At 34.8% G+C, this 16465-nt stretch overlaps 4 protein-coding genes across 4 annotated transcripts; 3 read left to right on the forward strand and 1 right to left on the reverse strand.

The window, feature by feature from the left end:
- Positions 1–356: 356 nt before the first annotated feature.
- Positions 357–4484, forward strand: PAAG_09082 (hypothetical protein; the record flags this gene model as incomplete). Its single annotated transcript, XM_002788959.1, has 9 exons — positions 357–587; positions 689–1296; positions 1364–1403; positions 1461–2478; positions 2547–2878; positions 2939–3009; positions 3082–3171; positions 3232–3258; positions 3317–4484. 9 exons carry the CDS (start codon positions 357–359, stop codon positions 4482–4484), a joined length of 3585 nt encoding a protein of 1194 aa, XP_002789005.1.
- A 760-nt stretch (positions 4485–5244) lies between these two features.
- On the reverse strand, positions 5245–6353 carry PAAG_09083 (TCTP family protein; the record flags this gene model as incomplete). The annotated part of the gene is made up of 5 exons (XM_002788960.2): positions 5245–5329; positions 5410–5569; positions 5679–5852; positions 6061–6175; positions 6339–6353. The coding sequence occupies 5 exons, from the start codon at positions 6351–6353 to the stop codon at positions 5245–5247; spliced, it is 549 nt and encodes a 182-aa protein (XP_002789006.1).
- A 534-nt stretch (positions 6354–6887) lies between these two features.
- On the forward strand, positions 6888–7456 carry PAAG_12695 (hypothetical protein; the record flags this gene model as incomplete). Its single annotated transcript, XM_002788961.2, has 2 exons — positions 6888–7031; positions 7202–7456. 2 exons carry the CDS (start codon positions 6888–6890, stop codon positions 7454–7456), a joined length of 399 nt encoding a protein of 132 aa, XP_002789007.2.
- Positions 7457–7462: 6 nt separating this feature from the next.
- PAAG_12696 (hypothetical protein) lies at positions 7463–7873 on the forward strand (the record flags this gene model as incomplete). The annotated part of the gene is made up of 1 exon (XM_015848151.1): positions 7463–7873. One exon carries the CDS (start codon positions 7463–7465, stop codon positions 7871–7873), a length of 411 nt encoding a protein of 136 aa, XP_015702236.1.
- Between the last annotated feature and the right edge of the window lie 8592 nt (positions 7874–16465).

A 16465-nucleotide genomic window follows, 5' to 3' on the forward strand; every position in this document is an offset into this window, starting at 1 on the left:
AAAAAAAAAAAAAAAAAAAAGAGAAAAAAGAGAAAGAAAGAAAAAGAAGGAAAAATAAAGAAAAAAAGAAAAAAGTTGTTTCGGAGTATTTGACTAGTTAAATGGGCAGTTCGATGTTTCACCAACCGCCCCTAGACATCCACCTCTCATAATACGCTACCCACACCTCATGCCAACTATTACATCACCCTATCTCGCTCTTCTTCCTACAGTTGCATGTAACCCTAGGTACAAGCCCCCCGTCCCGTGCCGCCTATCTAGACGGGTTGCCTGATAATCAAACCCCGCCCCTCTCCTCTTCCGATAGCCGAATATCCTGCACCGCCACTCCCTCCTGGGGCTGAGCGGGGCTGAGCATGGCTTATCACCAACTCGCGGAGCCAAAACGGGAGCCGGACGTCGAAGATGAATTCGACAGCGGACGCTTCACTGAAGTGACTACTATCCCTGCAGATAGATACTCATCTCCCGCGCCCAGTGAATTACCTCGGAAGAAACCATACCTATCCTCAGGCAAAAAAATCACCCGCTCCCGGGTCAGTAAAAGCTGTCTTACCTGCCGTCAGCGCAAGGTGAAATGCGACACCGTACGTACCTATATTTTCCTGTATTCTCCTAGTTTAGATTATTTATCTTATTTTGTATCTGTCTTTTCCCTGCTAAGTACTCCTGGGTTCTCCAATTGCAGGTTCACCCCATATGCGGAACTTGTGAGAAAACGAAGTCCGCATGCCATTACAGCTCATCATCCCTGACTGACCCTTCCCAGCTGTGGCGCAACACACAAGATGACAGCCATGGAATTAAGCGGCGGAGAGAGCTGATTGATCCCGTGAATCTTGGAGGTGTTTCCGCGACTGATGTGCTGTCTCCATTCAGCATTCTAAGGGAGATCCAACGGGGCCAAGATGCCCTGCGCGAACAATATTCGGATTCGCAGCCGATAGTGGCTAGGTTGGATCAACTTCTTACGGTTGTTGAGCAGTGGGCTCGAACAAATGAGCATCAGTCGCTTGAGGAGCTCAATATATCGAGACAAAATCAAAAACATGATCCATCGAGCAACGGCGATGCGAGTCCCATTCTACTGAATGCCTCAGAGTCGTCGAAACCTTCCCCAGACGCCTCGCCCCTATCTGGTCCGTCGTCAAAAGTTCGACTAGGTCAAACAGCCCAAGCTGAAACTAGTGGGAATGATGACTTCCCTATTCCGAGTGGTTTGGAAACAGATCTCGTAGACCCCGTTGGATCTTTGAACTTGGGACACCTTAGTCTGGAAGACGGAGGAAAATCAAGGTTCGCCCACTCAGAACCTAGGAAGCGCAAAAATTGGTTGTCAGAATACAGTTAACACTTTTTATAGATATGTTGGAACCACCTACTGGGCGTATATTTCGCGAGAGGTAAAATGACATTGTATGTTACTCCATAATCTGTCACTGATTTCTGACAATTTGCAGATAACGGAACCTGATCGGTTTCTTCGCCACCAATCACGACCTCACGGGCGATCACCCACTCCTAGTGATGGGTATTCCTCAGTCGATGAAGACCAATTCCAAGATCCAACCTTGTCAACCAACAGTCATCAGACGAAGCCATCGCATCGTGCCGGCAATGACTCGTTCCATAGATCAGTCCCGTTTCCCACGGGTGACTCATCTGCATCGCAGGATAACTCAATCGAATCATGTATGCTAGAGAATGTCCCTACTAGAGCACAAAGCCGCATCTTATATAAAGGCTTTATGTCTGGGGTGCATGCGATTAGCCCCGTGATGCATCCTCCTTCAATTCTCGAGAAATATCATGCGTTCTGGGATTGGTACGAAAATATGGGACAATCCGGGGAACCATGCCCTGACCCATCATTCATCCCCCTCTTATATGCCATCTGGTACGGGGGTTCCGTCACAATATCTCTGCGGATAATCCGCGACGAATTCGACATCGAGAGTCGTGCGGCATTATCAACCCCTTTTCACGATGAAGTGACCCGCTGGCTGCGCAAAATATCATTCCCCAGAAATTCCTCAATACATGGTCTCATGGCATTCCTTCTTGTGCAAACCATCTTATCCAGAGAGGAGGAGCCCCTGGCTAGCAGCCTGTTCATTAGTCTGGCTCTTCGCGTTGCGCAATCAATGGGACTGCACCGTGATCCGGCGCAGTTTGGTATTTCGGCCTGCGAAGCTGAGACTCGAAGGCGCGTGTGGTGGCATATCGTCCACATGGATGGAGTGGTGGCCATGTCTAGCGGTCTCCCTCCACTCGTCAGTGATGAAAATTACTGGGACGTGCGCGATACAAGCGAGGTGAAAGACACCCTTTTAGGTTCGACTACGGCTGACGAGTATGAGCGTTTGGTTAATGCCAACGAACGGAGACCGGACCGACCGAGCGATCCGAACATATGTGATGGTGCATCCATGGTTAACGTATATTATCTTTGTGCAAGAGGGAAATATGTGATGGCTCGTTAGTTACCCCTCTCCCTTCTTGAATCACTCCATGCGACGTTTGACGTACTAACCCTTCATCTGAAGAGGCAATTCGAAAGATCTTAAAGATACAGCTTGGAACCAAACCAGTTACCCGAAAGGATATGGAAGTTTTACAGACGATCCTCATTGAACTTCAATCCAAATTGTACACAATAGTTGATAGGATTCCCGTAGTGAAATCCGCGAGACCTTTAAGCTGCGATGGTCACAGCTACCAATCGGCTCCGTCATGCTCATCGTCATCTGCAGCTATAGGGTCGGTCGAATGTAGTCCATCGAGCGTTGGCCCCAGTTGTTTAGAGCAATATCATTCGCCTGTATTAGTTGCTTTTCACAAGTGGGCTAGAATATTACTTTCTTTATTTGTTGACAAGGTAAGTTAACAGCTATTCTCTTATAGCCATGTCGGGTTATTTCACACTAACAACGCGTAGGCATTCTGTGTTGCGTATCAGCCATTTTTAAAAAACGCCAAAAGCAAGATATGGCCTGTTGCTCGTCAGCGGTACGTAAATACACGTCCATATGTTCTTAAACGTCTATAATTTATGCCATGAGACTTACTAACTTAACTCAGAGCTCTTCACCATTGTCATGGATTTATGGAGAAATTCATTCTTCTGGCCACCGATCCGGATTTCCAACCGTTCCAATGGAGCTGGCCTGGGTTAGTTCTAATCGCCTTGCTTAGCAGGTATAGCACTCACTAACGAAAACTCAACTGCAGGAACCATCAACCAATGCACGCCACAATGTAAGTAAATCATCTTCTCTATATAGTAGTTTATTTTGTGTGCTGACACAGTTTACAGGATCATGCTGATCGACCTCTACGAACGCCCGCAGACTGTAGAAGCTGCCAAATCCCGTGCCTTTATCGATAAAATATTCTCTCTCTCCGGTCCTGACGGTGGAGTCGTAGGCGGCGAGGACGGTATTTCGACGTCTCGACCTCTTAGAGACGGCGGTCGTGAAGCCTGGGACATGATGCGACGCCTGCGAGAGAAAGCCTGGTTAAAAGCGGGGCTTGATCCGAGCGTGCTATGGACAGAGCAAGCCCAAGCTGAAGCTCAACGCCCAATCACGAAACGTACATCTGCTCAACTCCCCAAGGAACGATTGGGATCAACGGTTGAAAGCTTCGCGGATAGCTATTACACCCTTATTAAGGAACCGTATGATCATAATAGCAATACTAACCAATCATCGGAACGGGAACGGGAACGAATACCGGGCGGGAAAGAAAATCGACATAAAACAGGTGCTGTACACGGGGTCCATCCCTATTCCCAATCCCAACACATCTGCTTCTCCTCCACCGATCAGCACGCGGTAGCTACGTTTCTGCCAACACAGCATCAATGGCCCTATTCCCCGCCAGCACATCCCCAAACGAACGGTATCAACAGTCAATCATGGCCATCTTCCTCACCCTTCTCTTCTGCTTGTATCAACGACTCATCTCCATATCAGCTGCCTCCGACTATCAGCAACCATACTGCTAGCCCACCCGGCCACCCAAGCACCAACACCACCACCAACAATCCCGCAACCCAGGCCCTGAATTTTCCCCCTTTCACATCACCAGAAGTCGCCCCGGTATCTGACATTCTCATTCCTGTCTCCACGCCATCCGACATTAACCTTGATATCCAACCACGTCAACTTCCCAATCCCTCCGCACCTACCTCATCCCCGAGATTTTCTAACCTCATCTCTAGCCCGCCGATGGAACACCACAATCTCCAATTCGACTGGGACCAGTGGGATGCAGTCTTTGGGCCGTCGTTACCTGTTGTCGATGGCTTTATGCATCTTGATACTGTCAATGTAGGCGGGGCGGGAACGGGGGAAAATGTTGGAATTGGTGGTGGTGGTTGTGGTAGTGGTAATAATGAAAATACTACGATGGGGGCGGGGTCACGGGTTTTCATGGATGAAGAAGGAAAGGTGGATATGGATGAGTCATGGGGATTTTGAAGGAATCAAGCGGATGTGGCATTCTTTTCTGGACGTTGGATTTTAGACTTTTCATTTAATATCCGCTTTTGTATGCAGCTAATGGCAACATGGGAAGTTACTTGTGATGGGAAAGACATGGCGCGTTATATGATTAGATTTGTATGTACATACAATATGTTACCTTTTCTGTGATGTGGTGATTACTTTGTCAGTTGTAAATATTATATTTCCAAGCTTCAATTCATTAATCTTATTTAACTACATAGATAGTTATCTTCACTTACAATATATTATTTTGTTCCAGCTAATGAATACTTGAAGGTATGAATATAACCTGCAGATCAGAGATATTTGGATGGAGCTTAATGGAACTCGCAGCTACGGAAAGAAATGTGCCAGATGAGCTTTCACTTGTTCTATATCTTCCCATTTGAGCTCTACACCCGACTGATGACTTTTTCTGAGCGTGGTACAACAAAAGGAAAGAGTTAAATATATATAATTAAACTAAGCTTCCTTCGTTTCGTGAGGAGTGTAGCGTGAGCGGACGGGCATGAGAGCGTATGGACAGAAGATGGACAGAGAAGAACGGTGCAGTGCGAACTATTTTAGAAATGAGAAATAAATGTGAATTTGTGTGTGACAAAAGGTGAGGGTAAAAAAAAAATATCGTGAAGATGAAGTGAGGATTACTTGGCATCTTTTACATCCTTACTCGTTCGAAATTGCAATTAAAGAATACAATATGACCAGAGGGATCACTTGGTTTAGCAACCATTTAGACCTTCTCTGGGACGAGACCATGCTTCCAGATTGTGGCGTATGGGGTAATACCGTCTTCGCGGAAATCGATGAGAATGTGCCTAGGCGGAATATGATGGTGAGTAGGTATACGGGGAAAATAACAAATGAAAATTGAGAGGGAAATGGAAATGAAACTTACATTCCGTTACCATTCATGGATGAACCCATGAGAACATCGTAGTTGTCATAGTTTTTGAGGATCTTCTTGACGGCGTCTGCAGCGCCAGCCTGGAACTCCTTGATGGTTTCTTCGCTGGCACCGGTATCCTTGAGTGCTTTGTTCACATTCTTGACATATGCTGTGGATTTTCGCGAGAGCGTTGAGTCAGACTCTATTGTACCTCTATACAATATATCATGGGTAGGGAGGTGAGAGGCGGGGCACTTTTCGAAATGGCAATCGCGTACATTTCAGATGGGCCTTGAATTGATCTTTGCTAGGCTTGGTTTCTTTGCCAGATTCGTCTGGTTTTAGCCAATTCAGCTGGAAGGACTCTTCGATGTCGTGGACCATCTCTCCGCCACCTTCACCGCCGTACTCTTCTTCTCCGCCCTCAGCAGATGGGTTGGCACCCTCCAGTTCTGTAAACACGATACTTAGTTAATGAACAGACACAGTTATGGATGAATGGGTTGGACCTGGTTTGAATTAAAGCCATTGAAATGAAACAACATGGAGAGAGACACATATATATAGTTGGTACACAACTTGACAATCCTTACGGCCAAATGGAAAAAAGCAGCGATTTGATGTAGTAGAGGACATCATCAGGAGGTAAAGTTAACTGACCGAAGTTCTCAGCTCCCTTGACATATTTCTTGCAATCGCACTCCCACAGGACTCCACCAGAGACCTCGATGAGCTTCCAGGTGTCTGAGATGACCTCGTCGCCAGTGATGATGTCCTGTTTTTGGAATGTATATATATAAAAGGTCAGCTTTATTGTTGCGCCATTACGAAAAAAGTGTTCATTATTCCTCTGCTGTTTCCTTTAAGGCAGCTATGATAGTCGAGGACGGGTGAAACGGAGAATTCTGTGTAGAGCGGGGTAAAATGGACTGACTGACCTTGTAGATAATCATGGTGACAATGTTGATTGCAAGATATTTAAAGGTTTGAGAGGGGGAAAGGGTAAATCAGGTTATGGTAATTGAGAGCGATGTGACAAATAGCAAGTGAAGATAAGAATGGGAAGAGATGAGGGTGTGGTCAAAATATGAGAAATTATGTCAACTACAAAGGGCAAAGAATTTGTTTTGATTAGTTGTGGCTTTTTCATTCAAAAAAGAAAGATTCTTCCTTTTTTTCTTTTTTCTTTTTTCTTTTTCTTTTTCTTTTTGTTTTTCCGGTGGGGAAAGAAAATCGATGCTAGACCAGAAAGAGAACATATCACGTGATAAGAAAGCTCGCTCGTTAAAAAGTTTATCCTTCCCCGACATTAAAACAACCATCCAAACAACCTCGACATCCATATATATATCGAGAAGAACGAAAAGAGCAAGGATATGTCAAGGATATGTCATTAGATGTACCCTGATTGTTTGTTTAATTATTATACTTTGGGCCTGGATAGAACGTGGTGCTTCGATTGATATCCCTACAGATAGATACACGCGATGGATCAGTCAACACCGGCGGGGTTGGCACTGACGGATGGATATCTGGACGACGTCCACTCCATCTTCGACAAACACAACCACTCTATCGTCCTAGTGGAGAAGTGCACAATGATGTGGATGGGGATTTCTCAAACACCAACTGTATTTCTGCCTAGTAAATCTTAAAATTTTCTCTCAAATTGGGTGAGAAGAGAAAATAAAAAGAAAAAAGAAAAAAGAAAAAAAGAAAAAGAAAAAGAAAATAGAAAAAAACAAGAAACAAAAAATGTCGAGTTCAAGGACTAAAGCTTCCACTTTCCTTTTTCATCTAGGATCATGACTTCCTCGTCCGAGACTCTCAGCTTGAGGATATTCTTACCGCATTCCTTGCTTGGGAAGAGTGGGAACAAGTCGAACAAGACCCATCAACCTGTTACAATGATCCCTGGGTGAATCAAGTCCCCAGGTTTCGACGCTCGGTGCGAGAACCTGTTCACATCAGTCTCTGGCCGGAAAAGATCTACTCCCTCTCAGTGGACAATGGACCTAAAATCCAGGTGCCCAACGTGGTCACACGGTGGGATTGAGTGTTGATGGAGGAGCTTTTCGACCCAAAGTTGGGCTATCCTATCACCAAAACCGCGCTGGAAGCAAGGAACACTCGCATTCTCCCCGAACGTCTTGGTCAGCGTAACAACACAAGCCCTATATTTATCCCCACTATCCCACAGATGATAGACGCATTGCTGGATCAGGATAGATATCACCATGATCACGCGGGAGATTCTAATTTCAATATCTTAGCCAGCCAGCCGGCAGAGCATATTATGGGCTCTGTACGATCTCTCTACCTTGAACATCCAACCCAGCAGCAGAAGGTCCTCCCACATCTCACTAGTAATAATTTGTCGGGAATGGAAGCCAAGCTTGCGGGATTCAAGCTGAGGCCAGCAATTATGCTGGATAATCTGACTAGACTGCCAACGCCGAGTCCTTTACAATAAACAATCCTTAATAAAAGACGCGTTTTGTGTCATTATCATTGCGGCAGCTTTTCTGCATTTTCTATATTTCTTGTATTTTATTCATTATTATTATAATAAGTATGTTTCACTAGTTACGCTCAATATATCATCAATTATATGATAGAGAAGATGAATACTATATAGATAATAACTGCAACACTTTAATAAAATATCTAAATATGAATATGCAGTGTTATTATCAGTCAAATTGTATTTATATAATTTTAGTAAAGAAGATATTTTATATATTATAGTTATTAATTTATTTTACTTAATAAATATAAATTTAGATTATTTTTTTATAATATTTATTTTTATTATAATTTTTTTGATAGTGAAAAAATATTTATTTTTGATATATTTATATATATTTAAAAATATTAAATATTTTTTTTTAATTTTTTTTTTTAAATTTAATTAATTCTGTTATAATATAGCTATTTATATATAAATTAAAATTATTTTACTATAATTTTTAATCATCTCTTTATATTTAAATGCTTAGTTATTTCATATTTTAATTCATAGTTTAATATTCTTATCAGAACTATCTGATTAAATAGATAAATAAAGAATTTATTTTAACTTTAAATTATATAATAATAAAATAAAAAATTTTATTTTTTTAAAAAGCTTTAAAAATTAAATATATATATTTTATATCTATATTTATATTTATATGTAATTAAATTTCTGATTGCAATTGTACTGAATATTTAAAAACTTTTATTAATTTTTTATTTTTTTTTTATTTAAATTTTTATATAAAAGTTTTTTTTTCACTATTTATTATTTATTTAAAAGTATTAATAACAAGCTTTATAATAAAAATCAATAACTTTATATTAAATATCAATCTTTATAAATTAAATATTAATTATTACAGATAACTTTGAATAATATTCAATTTCAATTTTAATTTTATCTGAAGTTTTTATTGTTAGATCTTGAAAAGTTCATTTGTGAAAATACTTATAATAGATGATGAACTAAGTGTCAAAAGAAAGTATGAGAAGCTCTATAATTAGAATTAGAAGAGAGTAGATGTATAGATGCTGCAAGTGCTATAAAGAATAGCAATGAATAAAATATATATGTAGAATTAAATAGTAGTTAATCATTAAATCTTTTGAAGTAATTTCAGAGATTCAGAGTATTTATATATATAAATAAATAGTGTAATAGTGTAGAACAGACTTATGTTCAATCTTTTTGACAGTGTAATCATTACAGGCTGAGGTGATTGATTATCATACAGGTCAAAGTGATCAGTAAACAACAATTGCCTAGGCAATGGCAAATAATTTCACAATTACCCTGTGTATGAATAACATGTAAACATGGTAATCACCTGGCAATGGCACTAGAGAAAAAGGACTATATAAACATAGTCTTCTCTGAACTCATTTTTTAGAAATTATCTTAGTATTCACTCAGATAGCTTATTTAGTTAACAATCAAATATCAGTTCATATGCATCTAGCTGAAGTTGTGATATAATACTAAGATCATCTACTTTTCTTACTCTTTTTAAAGTAAGTTTTTAGATAAAAAACCTCTGAAAATTTTTATATACTTTTGTTTTGAAATTTCTAAGAAAACTGCTAAAGTAGTTAGAGAATCTGACAGTTTATAAAGATCAAACTGGGATATGATAACTCTGACTAAAAAGAATATGAGGTCAATAAATCTCATATTCAAGAAACAATTCTTTGAGAAAATTGAAGAAGACTCAGAGTGAGTATATCAAGAAATTGCTGATCTTATGAATAAGACAAGAAGTATTCTAGAAAGAATTAAAGCAGAATGAGATGAGCAGAGAAAGCAAGTGAATAGTCTGATAAAGAAATGAAATGCTTTACAGCAGATAGTAAACTCTTTAGTCTCTCAAATCAGATTGATGAACAATCAACAGATATAATGATCAGTCAAACTTAATAACTCTAAGTATCTCATTAATGAGAAAAAACTAATATTTGAAAACTGACTCTCTCAAATGAAATACAAGCTAGCTGTTAATACTGACCACTTTTCAACTGAAGAAAGCCATATTGTCTATATTGAAAATCAAACTGATGGTGAAGCTGCCAGACACTTAGTCTCAAGAATAAAGAAAAACTATTCTGAGAAGTTTGAAATAGCTTAAAAAGTATTCAAGTATCTACAAGAGATATATGAGAATGTTAATAAATTTGAGAATGCAAAGACAGAATATCAACATCTAATAATGAGAAATAAAGATAACTACTATATATTTATGATCAAATTCTTGCACTTGACTAGTAAAGTTCAGATTTATAAGAAAGATTATAAAGCAGACTTTCTTCATAAGATTTTTTTTGATCTTCAACTTATGATTGCAGCATTATGCATTAATTGCAGCATCTTTCAAGAGATTAATGATATCTGCACTTGAGCTGCTCACTATATTAAGAGTATGCTGAGTCATTATAACTGAAGACTACTCAGTCATAAAGGAAATTCAATGATCTGAAACAGTTATAGAGAAACTCTCACATCTCAGAACTGTGAATCAACTTCAATCACATTAGCACAGATAATCAAGAATAAAATAAAAAATAAAAATTAAAGAAGAATGTGAAATACTTTAATTGCTAAAGCAAAGATTATATAGCTCAAAATTGCTCATATAAGCAAGAGATAGAACTGAAGAAAGTGAATATTGAAACTGTTATTATCAAGTTGAGAAAAAATTAAATCTGAAAAAGCCTTTTTATCAGATAAGATAGTTATACTATAAACTTTAAATGTGAATTAATTAATAAGTAAGAATTCTTTTACTGTATATATCAAAATAGCTTTTAATAAATATACTACTTTTATAAGAGTATTAATAAATTATGAAGTAAATTACTATATTCTTATTGATACAAGCTTTGCACATAAGTGTGTTAAAGTCTTAGAGATAAATTCTAAGAAGCTGATGAAAGATCATCAGATCATGAAATTCAATGAATGAAGAAAAATCTCAATTACAGATATCATTTCCTTATATCTATCAATAGATGACTGAAAATTTCTCAATACACTGATGCTAATGACAGATCTAAGAAGCATTGATATGATTCTACAATGATTCTGACAAACAAAGTAGAAAACATGACTAGACATGAAGAATTAACATCTAGTTTGATCAAGTATATAAATAATTGAAAATAAGATATCAGAAGAATGTAATATAATAATCTCAAGAAAAATTCAAAAAAAAATCAGTAGTGAGATTAGATCATCAACAAGATGCAGATCACTATGATAGACTTATCAATAAAGAATTCAAGTAGAAAGTTACTGAAAGATTTGTAAAGACTCAATAAAAAAATAAATCAAATAAACAGCAAAGAATGACATTCATTGAGAGTGTGATCTTTCATCATCATAAAAGAATCAAAAAGTTAAAAATCTTTATTTCAAGTTTTTATGAGATAAATAGAATTATTGAGAAAAAAAAGATCATTATTGATGCAGAACTGAAGAATGAACAGATGATTAATGAACAGCTACCAGCAGACTACAAGAAATTTTATGATGTTTTCTCAAAGACTGTATCTGATCAATTATCACTCTTTCAAAAGAAAGTGAACTATATGATTGAGATTAAAAAGGGAGTTAATCTGAATAAAGCTATTGATCATATACTGCTATACAGAATAAGCTTGAAGAAACTTGAGACTGTTAAGCAGTATCTTGAGATCAATCTAGAGAAAGATTTTATCTTACTAGTAACTTCTTTATTTGCTTCTTCAATTCTTATAGCTTATACTGCCGGCAAGCTGAGATTTTATATATACTGTCACCAGCTTAACATGATCTCAAAGAAGGATTGATATCTAATTCTACTAGTTGATAAGCTCATGAAGCAGTTAAATAGAGTCAAGTTCTTTATCATATTAAATATTTATCAAAGGTTTTATTGAATATACATATACTCTGAGACTGAAGATCTAATTGTCTTTAGAATATATTATGAAATCTACAAGTATAAGATCATGTCCTTTGATCTAAGTAATAACTCAGTGATTTTTCAATACTTTATGAATATTTTCTTCTTTGACTACTTGAATCAGTTTATGACTGTCTTTGTGAATAATCTACTTATCTACTGCAAAACCTTGAAAAAATACAAAAAATATATCAAAAAATATTGAGTAGATTATGAAAAGCTGGACTATAGATAAGTATCTCAAAATATGAGTTTTATATTCAATAAATAAAGTACTTGAGCTTTATTGCCACTGATTAAGGAATTAAAGTAGACTCAGAAAAGATTACAGTAATATCAAAATGAGCAGTGCCTAGTACAGTTAATAGAGTTCAATTCTTCTTGAGATTCTGCAACTTCTATAAGTGTTTTGTCAAAGATTACAGTCAAATGGTGAAAATACTATTTAAGCTCACTTGAAAGTATTAATTTTTTAAGTAAAATGAGATCTATCAATGTACTTTTGATTTAATGAAGAAAGTCCTGTCTGAAGCTCCTGTGCTCTGTCACTATGACTTAAATCAAGTGATTTAGGTGAAGACTAATGTTTCAGATGATACTAGATCTAGTGTTCTATTTTAGTTATATAAGAATAAGTAGTGATATTCCGTTGTTTTCTATTCTGCTTCAATAAGTGAAGCAGAGATAAACTATAATATTTATGACAAGAAGATGTTAGTAATTGTGAGAGCATTGATAGAATAACATGTTGAGCTGAAAGACCTTCAGAGAACAAAGAGATTCAAGATCTTGACTGATCATAAAGCTCTTGAGTACTTCATGACAACTAAGAATTTCAATGCTAGATAAGTATAATAAATAGAGTTTCTCTTTTAATTCTATTTTTTAATTCAGTATCAGTTAAGATATCAGAATACATTAGCAGATTCACTGAGTCAGCTGAAGATTCAAAAAAATAGCAAAAGCACTCAGATGTAATTATTTCCCAAGCTGAAAAAGTTGAACTTAAAGATCATCAAGAAATCTATTGAGGTCAAGATTATAAATATAAATATACACATTCTTGATAAAGTCAAGACAAGAAACAAAGAAGTAGAATCACTAATATAAAATTAAAAAAAAGTACAATAGAAAAAACAGCACTGAGAGCTGATAGATAAACTTTTATATTTTAAATAATATTTAGTAATATCAATTGTGAAAGATTCTACTCTCTAAGTATATCTTCTAAAAAAGATTCATGAGCAGTCATCTACAGTGCATTCTGAAAAGAAAAAGCTATACTTGCTAGTAAAGATAAGATACTACTAGAATGACTGAATTAAAGATGTTGATCAGTATGTGAACAATTGCCTAGTGTGCTGAAGAATGAAGATCTCTCAGAACAAAACTTCAGAACTGCTGAAGTCACTATCAATTCTTAGCAGAGCCTGACAGCACATCTCAATGAACTTCATGAATAACTTTATAATAAAAAGAGATCATGATGCAATACTGATGATTGTATGTTGACTAAGCAAGAAGTCTATATCTATTTCTATCACAAGAAAGATAAATATCAAAGAGCTAATGAGATTGTTCTTAAAGCACTACTAGGAATATTATGAAGTATTAGATTCAATTGTGTTAGACTATAAGTTACAATTTATCTCAGATATATGAAGTAAGTTCATCAGATGATTGAGAGTTAAGCTGAAACTTTCATCAGCTCATCACACATATATAGATGGTCAGATTGAGATTGTGAATCAATACCTGGCAATCAAGCTTCATATATATGTAAAATACTATTAAGACAACTGACATGATTAGCTGTCAATGATAAACCATATAACTGAAGCTCCGATGAATAAATCAACTGAGATGATACTCTTTCTAATAGCTTATAAATATAAATCTTAAATATTCTTCAATTAAAAGTCACTACCTAAGATATTATTAAAAGAAAAGAAGCTTAAATGAGAAGATACCAGGCAACATGTTATTCAAATAAAGAAAATCTGAAAGCTAGCAGCAGAAAATGTAAAAAAGATACAAGAAATCATGAAATTACAAGTTAACAAGTATCATTGTGAGTCAAACATTAGAATAAGAGATAAGGTCATTTTGTCACTAAAGAACTATAGAATTCAATGCCTCAGCAGAAAGCTTATAAAGCAAAATAAATATCTTTTTGAGATCACTGAGAAAGTAGGCAACAGCTACAGACTAAGACTGCTGAATAGCATAAAAATCCACTCAATATTCTCTTCTGATAAGCTATGAAAGGTCATAAATGACCCTCTATTAGAACAGCTAAATGAGGCACCAAAACTAGTTAAAATATAAGACAAAAATAAATAAGAAGTTGAAGATGTTTTAACAAGCTATATCTCCTATAAGAAGCTCCAATATCAGATAAAATAACTAGAATTTGATGAAGATTCATCATGATATCTAGCTCAAAATCTAAATAGATCATCATATCTGATTCAACAATTTCACGTTGCAAATTCAATAAAAGTAAAGCTTTCAAAACAATTAAGTAAATGGCTGAAGGCTTGAGAAAAAGACAACTATCTAGCAGATAAAGCAGATGATAATCTACTAGCATAAAAGCATATCTTGACTTCAAGAAAAGGTAATGTGATAGTATAGAACAGGCTTATATTCAATCTTCTCAATAGTATAATCATCATAAGCTGAGAGGATTAGTTATCATATAAGCTGAGACAATCAATCATCATACTGACTGAGGTGATCAGTCATCATACAGGCTGAGATGATTAATTATTATACAGGTAAAGATGATCATTAAATAACAATTTCCCAGACAACAGCAAACAACCCCACAATTACCCTGTATATGAATAACATATAAATGTAATAATCACATAACAATGATATTAGAGAAAAAGAGCTAGATAAATAAAGCCTTCTCTGAACTCATCTTTTAGAAATCATCTTAGTATTTACTCAGATAGCTTACCTATTTGATAATTAAATATTAGTTCATATGCGTCTAGCTAAAGCCGTAATAAGTAGTAATAGATTTAATTTATAATCTTTTATAAATTAAGACATTAGTAATATAATGATTTAATTCTTTATAAAGTGCTAATTATGCTACTATACAATCAACATCTTATGTGAGTGTACTATATCAAAATAATAAAAATACTAAAATGATAGAAATCTTATAATTTTATCATTTTCATTATCTTCATCAATTAATAACTCACTATAATATCAAATAAGAATGAAAATATCAAAGATCATATTCAAAAAGCTATCATTTATCACTGAAAAAATTTAAAATTTAAAATACTATCTTTGTTATAAAAAATTTAAGATTTATCATCAACATCTCTAAATATATATCAATGAAAAAAATCTGAATACTGTAAAGATTTTAATTAACAAGAGATTAAATGAGAGTCAGAAGAATGTAATTAAATAATAAGTCAAACTGCTTAATGAAAAAAATTATTTTCTTATAGCTAAATATATTAATGATTTTATAAATTCAATACTCAGATATTAGTATATAGATTTTAGTATCTTCTTTTTAAAAGTTAATAAGATATGAACTTATAGGTTTATTGAATACTTATTTAAATATAAAAGAGTGAAATAGAAGCTAATGAATTCAAAGAGAGTGATAGTTAAAATATTGAATATATCAATATTTTATTTAAATATCTCTGAATTTTATTCAAATAGTATCAATTTTACATCTGTGACATATATAACTTCAATATGATTGATTTTTAAAAAGGATAAAGATATGGAGAATGAGTTATAACTGCTTTTAAAGAAGTTAATTTCATCATTTCTTTATCCTTTTCAAGAGGTTTAATTACAGTTATTGAATATATATCTATAAATAATTATATCATTTTATTAATAATTATTTTAATCTTCAAAATATATTTAAAAAATTAATATACACAGATAGATTTATTCAGCAATTATAGAATTACTATATCAGATACTGAATTTATAAATAATGAGATTGAATTTGAATAACTCAAATATTTTAATATTGCTATAGATAAGAGGCAGAAGAGAAGTTATCAATTACTTTTAATAAATAATTATAAATCTTATATCACTAAGAAATTTATATAATATATAGATTTTTATAAAATAATTTTATATAAATTTTTATTATATATTACTTATTTGCTATAATTTCTAAATAGTCTACTGTTTCAGCAATATAAGTATTATTATTCAAAAGTAGTTAACTATACTACACATCATGATCTTGTTAAATATGAAAAATGATAGTCTCTACAAGACCTCTCAGCTATATGAAAGTAGATCTTTAAATCTGATATAATAGCTACAGAATGAGCTCAATATAATATATAATTATAAAATTTTGACTGAGTTTTTGATACTTTTAAGCAGCAAATCTTATCATCTCTTTTACTGCAAATTTATGAAAATAAGATTGATTTAGATTATATATCTATCTCTTTTTCTCAGCTATTCTCATTAAAGACAATTTAAAAGCTGAAATATTATATTAATATTATAAAAAATATCATATAAAGTAGTAGAGATACTCTTAAATTAAAATCACTTATTTTAATATATTATTTGAACAAGATATTCAAAGCAAG

This window comes from Paracoccidioides lutzii (genome assembly GCF_000150705.2).
Source record: "Paracoccidioides lutzii Pb01 unplaced genomic scaffold supercont2.74, whole genome shotgun sequence".
Classification (NCBI taxonomy): domain Eukaryota; kingdom Fungi; phylum Ascomycota; class Eurotiomycetes; order Onygenales; family Ajellomycetaceae; genus Paracoccidioides; species Paracoccidioides lutzii.